Source organism: Camarhynchus parvulus, chromosome 4 (genome assembly GCF_901933205.1).
Source record: "Camarhynchus parvulus chromosome 4, STF_HiC, whole genome shotgun sequence".
In the NCBI taxonomy this organism is placed as follows: domain Eukaryota; kingdom Metazoa; phylum Chordata; class Aves; order Passeriformes; family Thraupidae; genus Camarhynchus; species Camarhynchus parvulus.
Genome location: NC_044574.1, coordinates 14,657,865 through 14,673,261, shown reverse-complemented (window position 1 = coordinate 14,673,261; position 15,397 = coordinate 14,657,865). Strand labels below are relative to the sequence as shown.

At 38.4% G+C, this 15,397-nt stretch overlaps 1 protein-coding gene across 2 annotated transcripts in view; it reads left to right on the top strand.

Moving 5' to 3' along the window:
• The first annotated feature begins 1,697 nt into the window (after positions 1–1,697).
• Positions 1,698–15,397, top strand: part of RAB28 (RAB28, member RAS oncogene family) — a 61,755-nt gene continuing 48,055 nt past the window's right edge. Inside the window, exons 1-3 of one of the 2 annotated variants that reach the window (XM_030947269.1) lie at positions 1,698–2,035; positions 9,080–9,176; positions 12,657–12,745. In XM_030947269.1, the coding sequence (XP_030803129.1) occupies positions 1,958–2,035; positions 9,080–9,176; positions 12,657–12,745 (264 nt within the window). In that variant the 5' untranslated portion in view covers positions 1,698–1,957. The remainder of the gene's footprint in view (positions 2,036–9,079; positions 9,177–12,656; positions 12,746–15,397) is intronic. The other variant, XM_030947268.1, reaches the window with a different exon arrangement.

Sequence of the window (15,397 nt, the reverse complement as noted above, 5' to 3'; positions counted from 1 at the left end):
TTAATTATGCAAACACATGAATACATGATCAATATGGAACCTTCTTCATCCAAATGAGGATTCAGTAAAACAGTGTACTTGTAATTATTGGAAATTTCAGACATACATTTCATAAAGAAAGCCTGAAAGAGACTGAAACAAGTATGACTGCTATTCAGACATTATACAAAGTTCTTCTAAAAATTCTTAGCTTGTTATTGAATCCATTAAAATACATCTATACCTCAAAGAGTTCCAGATGGTTCTGTTCAAATTGTCATACAAACAGTGTCCAAAGAATTGTTGTCATACTGGAAAAATATGACAAATAGAGGCTTGAAGAGATTTGGTACTATTGGATATCATTATTAATGTCTTTTGAATACGCAGTTCTTAGACTTCCAGATATAAGCAAGTTGGGATGGTTGGCATGCATTTTGGGGGACAACATTATAAATAAAATTTTATAGACAAATGTTGCAAGTAGCCTGAAACAGGATGAAATTCAATGGAGAAAAGTAGAAAGCACTACAGTCAAACAGAAATAAAGCTTCAACATGTATGAAATGCCAATAACAGGAGAGCATCCAGAGGCTCTTTTAGTAAATCGGGATTCATATGAGTCAGCAATGTCATACCGTCAAGAAAACAAACATCATACTGGGATATGTAAACAGAAGTCTCCTATGCAAGACACATGAAGTAATACTTCCACTCTGCTCAGTATTCCCAGGGCCTCAACAGAAGTACTGTATCCAGTTTTTGGCACAGTACTGCAACAAAGTGGAGAGGGGCCAAAGGAAAGCAACAAGAATAATCAGAAGTCTAGAAAAGACAACTGAGGGAAAGACTGACTGAAGAGGAGTTGTTTAGTCTATGGGGAAGATGACAGGCTGAAGGGACACTGGCAGTTTTCAAACTCAGGGAAGGCTGATGCAAAAGAGGAAGTTAGAGCCTGCTATATAATGTATTTTATATGTAATAAAGTAATGGCCTAAAATTCAGCTAGGGCTGCCTCGACAAGTTTTCTTACTGATTGCTTACGTGGATAGAAAAGTTCTGAGACTGTGTAAGAAAGTGGTGGAGTCTCTAGAATTGGGATTGTTCAGTCTGCAGAAAAGAAGGCTCCTTACTGTGACTTTACTGTACAGGTCTTTGTGTACCCCTCTAAAGGGCATATGAGAGACAGAGAGGGTCTTCATACAAGTGCATGCAGGGACAGAACGGGGGGGACGGCTCTAAACTGAAAGAGTGCAGGGTTAGACTGGATATCAAGGAGAAATTCTTCGCTGTGAGGGCGGGGAGGCCCTGGCACAGGTTGCCCAGAGAAGCTGTGGCTACCCTATCCCAGCAGTGTTCCAGGCCAGGCTGGACGGGGCTCTGAGCAACCCGGTCTAAGGGTGTTGGAATGAGATGATGTTTAAGTCCCTTCCAACGCAAACCATTCAGTGACTATGATCTGGCTGCCATAGTTATTTATTTAGTTGCCATATGCAGATGCCACAGCAAACCCCCGCCGCCCGCCCGGTCAGCCCCACACAGGGCGGTCCTGTCCCTCAGCGGGGGCGGCCGGGCCGTAGCCCCGCCCCCGCCCCGCCCCCCGTTGCTCGGTTACCGCGCAGGGCGTCACTGCGGGGCCCGAGCCGCGGCGGCGAGCGGCCGACAGCCGGGCTGAACCATCCCCCGACCCTCTGGGGGAAGAAGTGGGTGTGTCCTGAAGCAGCAGATGGACTTGTTGCTGTAGCTGTCGCCCTCAATTTACCGCTTCTCCCCCTTTCGTGAGCCCTGCCGTTGGTTTCGCCCCGCGCGGACCATAGCGACGGAGGGCGCGCCGAAAGAAGATGGCGGTGGTGGCTCCGCCGTTGCTGCCGGCTTCGTGAGCGCGGCGCTCACTCTTCTCTCTGTCCCGTCCTCGCTCCTGCACGCGGCTCTCCCGGCTGCTCTCAGCCTCTTCTTTCTCGCCGGGGCCGTAGAAATCATGTCGGACTCGGAGGAGGAGGAGAGTCCGGACCGCCAGCTCAAGCTGGTGGTGCTGGGGGACGGCACCACCGGCAAGGTCAGTGCCGGCCCCGCCGGCAGCTCCTCTCCCTCGCCGCGGTGCCCCGAGCCCCCTCACTCTGCCCCGGCTCTGCCGCTGAGGAGGGAGCAGCCTGCAGCGCTTCCAGTCTGTCGCGCAGCCGCTGTCGCGATAGCTGCTGGCTGCTCCCCCTCGGCTCCAGGCCCGCCAGACACGGGGGACGCGGGCTCTTCCCGCCGGTGTCCGCGCTGTGCCCGGCAGCCGAACCCTCTGGCGGGCCTTCCGCACCCGAGCAGGTATCGCCAACTAAAAGACGTACACGACTCTAATCCAATTTTCTTGAGCCGCGAGCAAAGGAGCGGCGAATAGCGTAGTTCGTGCTGTGCTGACGGAGTTTCCCGTGGTCCCCGTGCGCTGCCCATGGCGCGCTGGAGGCAGGAGTTGCTCGGCTGGAGCCGCTGGAACAGCCCAGGGCCGCTCTCGGTGGCTGCAGTGCCCCGGGCGGGCAGAGCTGGGCTCGGGGCCGGGCACGAGGGTTCGCGGCTCCCCTCCAAAGCGACGAGCAGGGAAGGTCGCTTAGCTGGGGCTTCAGGCGCCCTTCCTTTCGGATACAGAGCTGCCAACCTCCCGAGCTGGATAGAACAGTTTGCATCTAGTGGAGTTACTGTTCCAGAGTTTGGAAAAGCACTGCTGGGTCTGTTTAGTTTTCGTTTGTAACTTTTATGCATTTGGGCGTTTTTTCCCTATCTGTAATCACCATAATGAAGTCCTGTTTGTAAGAGTTTATTTATCAATAATAATCAAACAACAATCAAAACAATCAAACAATAATCCAACAAATTTCTCTTTGTAAAAGAGAAATTTTGACAAGGAGAGACCAAAGAAGGCAAAAGAAAGGCTGCTTTCTTATCCATTTAAAAAACTTACTGATCTTAACTGTTCCCTTGAACATATTGATTATCATATGTAGCCTGAATAATTTTGTGAGATACACCTGAAAATAGTAAATTTATTGTATGATTGAAGTATACAGTACTTTCCTCTGTCATTAACTTTTGAAATTACAAGAAGAAATTCTGCATGCTTCACAGTTCATATGAAAAATGGAAATGTTCATAGAGCTGGTTTAAATGCACTGCCTTACATTAATAGGAATAAGCTCTAAGCGAAAGTACATGTGGTTTTGCTCACTTACTTATTCAGAGCTCTGTAAAGAAACAAAACATTTTTTTTTTTCTCCAGTGATTCTCAACCCAGTCTGAAGTGGTATTGTGTTCATCTGAGTCAGTAGATGGGCAACTCCAACCAGCTGTGTGATGAGAGCATAATAAATGCACAGCATTGACAGCTGAAGTGCTGCTTCACGGGTAGCATTTCCCAGGAGTTTTCCATTCAAACTGAAGAATCCTTTCACTACTGCTGTTGAGCAGCTTGTGGCAAGACCTCTCGCCAAGCATGGATTTTCAAGCATTCTTGAGTTTTGATGTATATTCCTGTTGGTTCCTACCTCTCACAGGAGCTGCCACTCACTGCATCTCCTGCTGACTCTAGGAATCTCATGCTTCCAGGGCAGGTTCTTGGGCACGAGCAGCAGCAGTACTCTGGTGGGCTGCTCTTCCTCCTGTCCCCCCTAGATGATGCTGTAATAGAGGCTCCTTCCCACCATCCCACTGGCCTGGCAGCACTCACAGATTTATTGTAACGTCTTGTAAAAATAAAGAAGCAATTGGGTCATGGAATGGAAGCATAAAATGTACCTACTACTATTTTTAACCTCAGAAGACTAAATTGTTGAGGCTCCTCTCTTTTGTTGTCTACTCGTTCCGCTTACTTGTTGAAACCTGTGTATGTCTATGTGTTTTCAGCTCTAAATTGCCTGGCTCTCACATCTGGTTCACAGCTGGGCTTTACACACATGCATACTTATCTCTTCTACTGTGCAAGGTGTTGGTTTTTCTCTCCCTGTCACTCTGGGATCATGAGACAGGAGGTGTGTAGAAAATGATGGGATGTATCTGAAATGCTGTATCTTGTATTTAGTGTGAGGTGTTCACATATGGCTTCTTTTGCCCCCTCTTCTCCAAAACAACAATAAAAAAATTGTTGTCATGAGTCAGGTGGAAACTTGCTGTTTTCCTCACCCATTGCTTAGAAGCAATGTGATGGTAGCAGCTTAGAAACAAATCAGTGTCAGTTCAGGCTAGAGGTAATGTTTGTACTTACACTGGCTAGGAATTGCTCTGTCCATGAGGCAAGGGAGGCATGCTGTGCTTCTATTAATTTCTTTGAGGTGGTTGAATTGATAATTGGAAACTTAGAATTTTAAGGATAGCAATAAGTGCTGCTGGAGCAAACACAAGTAGGCGAGAAGAAGGAATAAGAGAAGGAAGAAGGCATAAGAGAAGTCAGACAGTACAATGTGTAAATCTCTTAGGGTAAAATAGAGATGGTAAGGTAATGATAAACTGTGGAAAAGCAAAATTGAGGGAAGCAAGACTGGTTAGTCAGAAGATAATAGAGGATGATTTTAATGGACTAGACAAACTAGGAAAACAATCTAAAAAGTAATCAGAAGTGGGGACAATGTGAGATAAAAAATCCAGCAATTTTTAATAGCACTTGGCTCTTTGATTTTGAATTTAGGAAGGACATATATACACACAGCAACCTTATGTGTTTAGGTTTTAAATCAACCCACTCTTCCTGGGCCAAAATGATTTTCCATTCAAATAAACCAATATTGCTAGTATGGATTGAAAAAAATTATGTTATGATCCAGATATTTCTACTTTTTTTTGTGCATAGATTGGCTTAATACTGAAATATACAAGGATGCTGATTTGAGATAGAATATTATGATTTGCTAATGTTGAAAAAAGTTTTGGGTCTCTGGAAGTACATCTCAGAGCTGTTAATGGGAAGGGAGGTCCTGAAAATATAGGTGTGCTGAGGTTCTGTTTATTTGCTATCTGTTGTAGCTAGAATTAGAGTATGGTAGCAGAAACATCCTACCTTTTCCTTCTGGTAACAATGGATGATGAAAATGAAATAATGAATGCTCAAGCTGGAATGGGATTTGCAGGAGCTAAAACATAGGCTGGCATAATAAGTAGTGTCCTGCTTACTTGAAGATTTTCTAGGATATCAGATTTTTAAGCATTGTGCCAATTCAGAATTGTCTTGTTACACTTGGGCTCAAAAACTTCATAGATGGTGACAAAAATATTTTTGTCACTGTTGAGTCTCACAAATGGAGAGCTGAATGGAGCATGCTGTGCAGATTGGCCCAGCTGCATCAAATAGACCTACATCAAATGTCAGAAAGTTATGATAATTTTCTATTTTTCGGTGGAGAAAGTTGCATCAATAGTTGGCAGTGGGATGGAAGGACATCAGCTTGGACAGTTATGTGTTTTTATGGTAGTTAAAACATTTCATTATTTAGCCTGGTGTTTGTTTTAGTTTTGTTTGCCCTAAAATTCTTGCCAGTAAGATAGGACATGACTGAGGGATTAGTGTAGCTGTGCTTGGATAATGGCATTGATGTTCTAGAAGGGAGTGAGAGAAAGGACAGATACATGTGGTTTTTGGAAAGTAGCTTTTCAGTTGTGGCTAAAGTTTGTGTGTGAATGGAAATTCATGACTTCAGAACTATATGCTTGCATCTAATTGAAATTTGGTTTAGTTTTCTTTCTTACAGCTATCATACTACACTTTGGCACTGCTTTCTCAATACTTAATTCTATAGGGCTTCACTCAAAGAGTTGTCATTGGTGGGGTTTTCCATACAAGTTTCTGGTTGCCCTGATGAGTGGTCATTGTCAGAGCTGGCTATCATTGCTTGTTCCATATGACTTTCAATTTAATTACTTTTTAGTTTATTTCATAGATATTGTTTGCTTTTTTCCCTCTTTACTCATTATGTAGGTCTTCAGGAACAGCATGTCAAATTCAGTTTATACTGAATTGTTGACATTGAAAAATAGAAGCAAGGAACTGTCATGCCTTTTATGTAAGGTTAAATTCCATTTTTGCTTCTTTCAAAAAACCCATCCCAAATATCCTATTGTATTTTGAACTAAGAATACTGTACTTTTTTTTTTTGTTTAACTGCTATGTTGGTTGCTGTATATTAGAGCCCAAAGATATTTTCTTGTTTTTAACAGGGTTTTTTTAACCCCAACCTTCTTCAATAGAACATTGATATTTAGAATAGGATGTTGACATTCACTTTGAAGTATTTAAGGCAGGTGTGTGAACCTTCGAAACTGATGGAATTTTTGCTGGAAATTCTGCTATGCAAGCTGGTGGCCTGTTTGTCTTAAAAGAGATGCAAAGGAACAAAAGCCTTCATACTATTGTACTGTTTTCTGAGCCTGACATTAAGGGGTGGAATTGTATGGAATGCAACCTTTCTAAAAAGTGGTCACTGATTACTTATTTTTACAACTACAGTTCTAATGAACCATTATTTAACTTTCATTAATTATTATTTAGATTGTATTCAATATATCCTCAGGTAAAACAGTTAAGCAAAATCTTTTCTGGCAAGCATGGCAGCTAACACTTCTGGGATTTGAAGGGAGTATTTGCATTGTAGAGGCACTTGAATATGCATTGACATAACTTCTTTGTAAAGAAGTTTGAACTGTTGCTTTTAGCATTTTGTGGATAAATGCTTGTTTTGTGAATAAATAGAGGACCCTAGGCTGGTAATTCAACACCTTCCTTGAGCTCCAACATTTATTAGGAAAAAATTTAAGAAGGAGTTAGTCAACGATTTTGTGCTGTAAATTCCTTTGCATTCAAGAGTGGAGAAAAACTGTTTCAGAGGACTTTGCCGTGCTGTTGATTACTTGCTGCTCTTATAGGTCAGCTGTTAATTGAATGTATGTCCTTTCTTTTTACTAACAGCCCTAGAAGTCCTCAGGGAATATTGAGTGTCACAGAATGATAAGCTAATGTTTACTGAGCCTTTAAAACAAGAAGGGAGTGGTTGCTTATTTAATGAGGATCTTAATTAGTGTGTTGGAGAATATAGAATACTATCACATAGTCAGATGATACTTGAATCTGTACTCTAGGCACTAGTTATTTTTCCAAAAAGGAAAATTTCAAGAAGACTAAATGGTGTATTCCTGCAGTTGTCTTATTCTCATCTACATCTTTAAGGTCAGGACAAATTAAAGATGTCACTGTAATCTTGACATGCTAACTGTTGGGATTAAGTGAATCAGTTCTACTGACTCTTTCAATACTGTAGTCTGAATCTGCATTGAATTTTAATTTGTGTGTTTTGTTGGCATTACTGCCACTTCAGCTGAAGGCAGAAGAATCTTCTCACGATTCATTCTCTGTGGTCTTCCCCCTTTCCACAGGGATATAAATATATAAGTGTACTCATGCTATTTCTAGTTTGCTTGCTTTTTTCCCAATTTGTTTTTTTATTTTTAATCCTCTTGGGACTTGAGTTCAGTGAAGTAAATGAAAATGTTGTATTAGGCTAACACTGACTCATTGAATTGTTTCCTAAACATATCTTCTGATATGAAAATATCATTCATTATATATGCCAGTGATAGAAATATAAATATGATATAGAAACATGAAAACAGTAAATCTTGTTTTATTTACTTAATAGGAAGCCTAATAGTTGAATAAATGTTTGTCTATTCATACTAGATTGTTAATGCTGGAGCTCTGGTGATCATGTTTTAATACTAAAAAAGTGGGGTTTTTTCTGTGTACATTTGGCATTATCCTAATTTAGATCTTTGTTATAATCTCCTATTCGTGGACCTTGCCTATTCTCATATTTCAGAACTATTGGCATTATTTTGCTATTGCATTTTTGATTAAATGTGCTCTTAACAGCAATTTCTGGTAACAGTTGGTGTGACTTATTTCTTCACGGCCTGATGAATGGAAAACTGGCAAGAAAAAACCCTTCTGGCCTGTTTTGAGTTTTCTCAAACAGTGTAAGGGTTTTGTGAGCCTTCTAGTATTTTTCCTTCTTTATATAGGTAAATACATATTTAGTAGTAATTTGTAGTTAATTTGTATTTTTATTTACAGAAGTCATGTCAAAAAGAGATTTTTAAGTGTACAGTAATTTGATGTTGGTTGTATTTTATATTTTTTAATATTTAGTATTATTTTTTCACTATACAAACTTTTGAATTATTTATGATTGTACCACTGTTTTCTCCTTTAATTTTTTGTGGGCCTTCTTTCTTTATTTCTTTCCCTTTCTACCCCCACCTCTTTTTGTTTTTTTTGTCTTGAATGGAGACACTAAATTGCTACTGATAGAATGTAAGTGCCTCGCTTCAGTAGTCTGCCCAGGTTAGTTGTGTATCCTTTCAGCTGTATACAGTAAAAGCTTATTATTAGGTTAACAGTGTATTGGTTTGCTTTCCCAAATCCACAGAATACCAATTGAAGAAATAAATTTTCAAATTTCTGCTGAAAGGAATAATTCTATAAATGTGCATTCTTAATATGTGTTTACCTTCTTTTTCTGTGTGCAAGAAAGGACTCTTCCCTTTTAGAGTTCCTGTAATCCCTGATCCTGAAACTGATGTACAGTGGCAGAAGTCTTGCCACAATTAGGAGCCCTCTATGGGATTCTGCACTGTGCACACCTCTATTCTCTCCCAGAAAATTGGAAATTGATCTGGGATCATGGTGTTTCTTACCAGGGGAGGACCCTTGTTTTTGAAATGAATGCTTTTTAAAAATACTAAGAACTTCAGGTACAGATGGTGTCACCTAGATTTGTGTCAGTTTGAGCATTCTAATGATACCTCCTTCAAATCTGCACTGTATTTTGTAATAGGACTGTTAGAGTATTTTTGAAATCAATGCAAATATGCACCTTGCTTCTTTTTGCATAAATTAGTAGCGTTTGCCACCTCCTGTTATTATGTTGAAACTGACTGGAGTGCTTGTCAATCCAAATCCATGAACACTGTTAGCATTCATTGATTTAAAAAGTGCTTAACTGTATTTCATACTTCTCGGTTAACATAAAGTTTGTTGCTGTTAAAAATGACAACTTAATTTGATACTGTTCTGTTTTAGACATCCTTAGCTACCCGTTTTGCTCAAGAAACGTTTGGAAAACAGTACAAACAAACCTTAGGACTGGACTTCTTCTTGAAAAGGATATTATTGCCAGGTAAGAGAATAAAAAGTAACACTGAAAGGTTGGGTGGCAGCAGGACTTGCAGAAACAAATTCTTCAGAGTAATGAGTACTAAATAAGTTTAGTGCAGTGATTTTTATGGCAAAGTAAATTAGGTTGTTTGGAGAATATTTTGTTCATACTTTCTTACCAGGTGTCATAGAGTTATGCATTTGCAACTTACATCTCTAAGGAAAACACTGAATTCAAATAAAAGGAATGCTATCTATATTGATGAATTTTATAATCCCTGCTTGAGTGCACTCACTTTCCATATGGATAGTGTAACACACAACAATGAAATGGAACTTTAAACATATTAATTGAAAAAGTATATGTGTTTTGAAATAAATATATATATATATATTTTAATGAAATACACAACTCATATTTGAGTTGTGTGGGAGATGCATAATGCAGCTATGGACTTGCAGTGCTCTAATATGTGAATGCTGTTTTATGCAAGGCAGCATGAAATTGCTGGCATTTAATAGACCACTAAAATTTAGGGTCCCTCAGCACTCATAAAAATACAGTTTGAGCATTCAAGATGTTTCACTTCACGATGGCAAAGAAACTATTTAGATGCCAGTTGCAGCACACTACTTGAAAAATGCAAAGAAATAATTAAAAAAGAATAATTGCTGGTTAAGTTTGTCTCTGAACAATTGGGGTTTGAAATATGTCTTTTCACTGATTTGTGTGTGCTCATATTCTAAGTATGCAAGTATTTAATTAAAAACATATACTTCTGGATTCAAAAATCAGAAGTTAGAAAAAGTTAGTGTAATTATTAAGAGCTGTAGTGAGATTTGATAAAGTTGATGCAAGTTCTGTAGTTCTGTCTTCTCCTTGTGAAGAGTGAGGAGGGAAGAAAACCCAGAAAGTAAGCATTTTATCTGTAACCTGAAGTTATAAGAAAATGTATACAGTTCTTGAACTTCTTTTTAAAAAAATTATATTGCAAATAATTATATTGCAAATGATTATGTTTATATATTTTCTTAAGTGAAATGGAATAATCTTTTCAGACTACTCCTGTGTTCACTATTTTGGTTTAGCCATTTTGCTGTACTTTTTTAGTATCTGGTGAATGATAAAGTACCAAATCCCAGTGCTTATTTCTCCATAAAATCAACAGAATAATTTTTTTATTGTCCTGCTCATGCCTCTAAAAATACCAGTGTGTATAACGCTTAACAGCAGTACTTGCAAGTGGAATGTGTACACAAATCATGCAGTATGCATGTTGAGAACTTGTATTTTGCAAGTTTTTTTTCCAGCTGTTAAGCATACAGAAACTATTAGTACATTGCTGGGATTCTAAATATCCTTGTTGAGTAGAAAATTTGGAAAATTATCAACTGTTGCTTCATTCATTTTTGTTCATAGTTTATATTGTGTGTGAATTTCATTCATTCATAGTTTATTTTGTAATAAAATCAGAACGCCAGTAAAAATAGCTCCAAAAAGTCTGTACATCTGTTTTCCTTGAAACAGTAGCATTTGTATTCATATTCAGGAAGAAACATTTTCTGTAGGTTGTTACTCTGGTTTTGCCTATAGCTATATATGTGTTTAGGTATATATGATTCTCTGTTTCATTGGAAACTGGACTAGTCGTAGGGAGTAAGAGGGAGGAAGGTAACATTTCTAAATGCTGGAATGGGAAGCATTACTTTAGTAAGTGGATTTTTCTAATTTCTAGATTAGTTCTGGGTTTGCAGAGTTTAATCTATGCTTGTTTACTTGACAGGTTAATTGATACCACTGCACAGAAATTATGTGTACCAGTAGGAAAAAGGACTCGATTTCTCTTATTCAGTAGGAGAATTGATGAACAACTATGGTTCAGTAGTTGATTTTTTTTTCTTCTTCAATGTAAGCAAAGATTCCAAAAATTAAAATTACAGATTTCTAGAATTACACAGAAGTTTGCATTGGGCTTCATTGAAATATATTATAACTTACAAAATAAAGTACTGTTTTTCTGGATTTTTTTTGTTTTCTTTTAAATTATTTTTAAGATAAAAGTGGCATTTGTCTCCAATTGTTTTAGTAACTAATGCAGTTTTGCAGTGAAAACAGTAAATATTTTGCATGGTAAAACACTACAGTTTAATACAAATCAGAAATATTTTGATAAATTTTGAATATGTTCAGTGTTGTTCAACATGTCTAGTGTTCAACGTGACAAATTTACTTCATGCAGTTTGTTCAAAATACTTTCTTTTCAAGTGCTGATCAGTTCCATTATATTTATTGATGCAGAACTTTGTGTAGTCTGGATGCAGCCATGGTGTAAGTTTTAGTGTTTAAATAGTGTATCTGTTAGTCAGAGGGTCTGCTGATAGAGACTCTTAAGAGCCATAGTTGTATGCTTTTTGGGAGGTTGTGGGTGCAGCTCAGTAAACATCATTCTCCTGTTAAAAGGATTTTTTTAAAGTCGTTGGTGTAAAAAATGTTCAGACTTGGGTCTTGACTGTGCAGCCCTGCAGGTAAGGTTAAGCAGTGCACCAAGGGTCCTCCTGCAGGGTCACTGCTGCAGCAGCCCAGTGGCTTCAGTCCATGCCAGGGGCAATCTACACACCTGCACTGTGCTGTCTCACGTGTTTCAGCTTTGCACTGTGTGCATTTTCTACAGAGTAAAGAAGTGCTGGGGATTTTTTCTCCCTTAATAGTGTGTTATTTTGATGAGATTCTTCCATTATTTTTCTTGGAGTGTTAAGACTGTTTCTAAGAACTGTCTGATTATGCATGGTTTCTTTTTGTTTTGTTGTAAGTCTCTAGTTTTTATGTTCCTGTTAAATTGAAAAAATTAAAGATTTCAAACTTTTTGCAGTAAACTTTGTGTGCTACTATCTCAGTTAATTAAATACTTGCTAGGTAAATTGCCTGCAGTTTTTCCTTTTGTCAGAATAATCCTAACATCCTTCTTTCTTCCCCAGAATCAGTTTGAGGATAAAGCAAATATTACAGAACCTAACTGAAAAAAAGGGAAAATGAAGCATTTGGCACAGGAGATGATCAGTGTGAATTTCATAGTTAGTGAGGTCCTAATTAAGAAGGAGTTCACCTTAAATGAACATCCCAATCTTTTTCTTCCCCTGTTTCTTTTTTAGTCCCTGTTTCTTTTTTCTGTTGTTTATGAGGCAGAGTAAATAACTTGTAGTAGGAGATTTTTTAATTGGACAGTCACAGACTATTTAATGTGACTTACTGCACTACGATTTTTAAGGTTGTTCCATGCAGTTATCCAGATACTAAGGCCAGAATGCTGTGCATAATTTTCCTTAGGAGGAAAATCAAGTTCAAACTTTTTAGAGTACTTGAACACAAAATTAGGTATCTGAAAATTACTGATTTTGAAAGTGATAATATGTTTCTTGTATACTTGTTAAAAGCTATTGTTGTTGAATTTATTTGTATCTAAATTTTCCAGGTTACACAATATCTGTATAACTTTTTTTCCAGGAAATCTGAATGTTACTCTTCAAGTGTGGGATGTAGGGGGACAAACAATAGGAGGCAAGATGCTGGATAAATATATTTATGGAGCTCAGGTACAGTATAAATGCTGATAATTATATATTATAGCAATGATATAAAATTAATTGAAACTTTATTTTTAAAATTATACATACATACATTATATATAGCTTTTAGTTGATTGATTAATGAATCTCAAAAATGTTGACTGTCCAATCTAAACTTAAATGATATTAATACACTACTTTAATTTTGGTGTAGCTAATTTTTTAGAGCTGACATAAAAAGCAAAGCAAGTGTGTGCATTTATAGAACTGAATGACTCCCAAGAACAGATGGTTGTTTCCAGGCTTTGTGTCTTGAGTTAAGAAAAGCAATCACAATAAATAGTAAAAGCTATTTGGATATCCACATGGTAGATAGAGTGGCTGCTTTCAGAACAGCTGCCTCCTGGGGGGAAAAGGTAGAAGGAGGAAATTAAGAGCAATCCTACACCATTAAACTCATACATGCAACTGCGGTTATAAGAGGGCAAACAAAAGGAGACAACCAGGTAGCTAAATATTTTTGCAGAACTGCTGTCCAATGAAAATTAAGTTTATCTTCAGGTTAACTAAGCAACTTAACGTGGATGGTGGGATTAAGAGCTAAGTATTATAACTGCATCTTGAGTCATGAGATGATTTAAGAGCATGTATTATAAATGCCAAACTTCTTAGCATGAGTGATCCTAAAATGTGCTCTGTTCCTTAATTTGGAGTTTGTAATGAGACCAATAGGCATATCATGTACTGTTTGATAATGTTATGCAACACAGGAATGGCTGATGAAGGAGATTGGGATTTATCAGTTAATTGAATAAAGAGAAACTTGTTAATGGAACATTTTGTCCCTTTCAAAAAATGTCAATGGTTTTAGCTGTTGCATCTGTTTATAGCATATTTTTTTTAATAAAACCCGATTTGCTAGCCTGTTACAGATCTAGCAAGCAATAGAGAAAGTGGCTTCCCTGACAAAGGGAGTTTGATTAATCACAAATTGTTGCCATATGTCCAAAGTAAATTTAATGAAGGAAATAAAAGGCTATTAGCTTTGTCTGTATTGAATTTGGTGATAAACTTAGGAGTTTCTTACCAAAAATAGCAGGTCACAGAGTTAATACCAGTGCCCAGAAGTGCATAAGCAGTTGATATCAATAAGACTAAGGTTTGGGGTTTTTTTTCGTCATTCAGAACACATTAACAAAAAACCCCTATGTCCACTCTCTTTAATCTTCTTTCAGTCCTCATTTTAACCCAAATTTTTTTAAATGGACTAGTGACTTTTCTCTCCCAGTGTTAGCATGTGTTGCCAGTGTCTGTAAGAGGCTTCTTATCATCAAAATTGAGTTCTAACACACTTTTCTATTAGCTTTGTAACAGTGCCTGTTAAAGATGCATAAAATTGTCTCTATTTTCACCTATTCATTAAATGACATGAATAGTTTGAAAAGGCACTTCTTTCAGCTTATTTCTAGGCATAAGCTTATTTCATGTTGAACATTTCTACCTTTTTATAAGAAAAATAGGAAAAGCAAAGTAGAACAAGTAGGAGTATTTGTAAGGGTAAATCCTTTTAAATATGAATAAAAATTCCTCTGAATGGGCAACAAAACAGCAAGAAAGTAACTGAGAAGAGGTAGCATGGAATTTGTAAAGGTAAAATGTGCACAGCCAACTTGATTGTTGTCTGTGGTTAGGTGGTTAGCTGTGTGGAAAGGAGAGCAGTGGATGTAATTTATCTTCACTTCAGCAGGGCCTTTGACATAATCTCCTATAGTATTATTACAATATGTAGAGATACAGGTGGAATGGAGGGACCATAAATTTACTGAAAATATGAATGGACAGCTGGATTTAAAGGTCTATAGCTCAGTGTCTCACTGATGCCTGATTATAAGTTTTATTTCTTAAGGGTTGGTACTGGGGTTGTGTCTTTCCTGGTTCTTTTATCAATGGAACAAAACATTGTGAGTTTATGAATAGCACTAATCTGGGGAGGAATGGTCACTGTGCTGGAGTGCTACTGAGAGTGACCATGACCAACTGAAGGAGTGGACCAACAAAAACCTTGTGAGGTTCAGCTGATGACAGATGCCAAGTCCTGCACCTGGTACAGAATAATCTTATGTAGCTGGGAATCAGCTGTAAAGTGTGCAGTGAAGGGCCACAAAGGTGATTAGTGGTCTGGAGCATCTGTCCTATGAAGAAAGGCTGAGGAGACCTGTGACTGTTCACCCTGGAGAATAGAAAGCTAATCAATATATATCCACTGTGCAGGAAGGATTCAAAGAAGAGAGAAACAGGCTTTTTTGTGTAGTGTCTGTTGACAGAGCCAGAGCAATAGGCACAAACTGACACACAGGGGATCCCTTCTGAACATCAGGAAGCATGTTTTCTGCTGTGGGGATGACTGAGAGCTGGCACAGGTTGACCGGAGAGGTTGTAGAGTCTCCATCCTCAGAGATATGCAAAAGCAGTCTGGACATAGTCCTGAGCAGCTGGCTTTGGGTGACACTGCTTGAGGAGGATCATAGAACCAAATGACTTCTAGAGGTCCCTTCCAACCTCAGTCATTCTGGGAAGTGGCTTTAGAGGAAAAAGCTCTTGGATGGATGTCTTATTGAGGTAGAAAACAGGTTGAATGGGACTTTGCAATGCATTCATGCAACAGTAAAAGCTAATTGA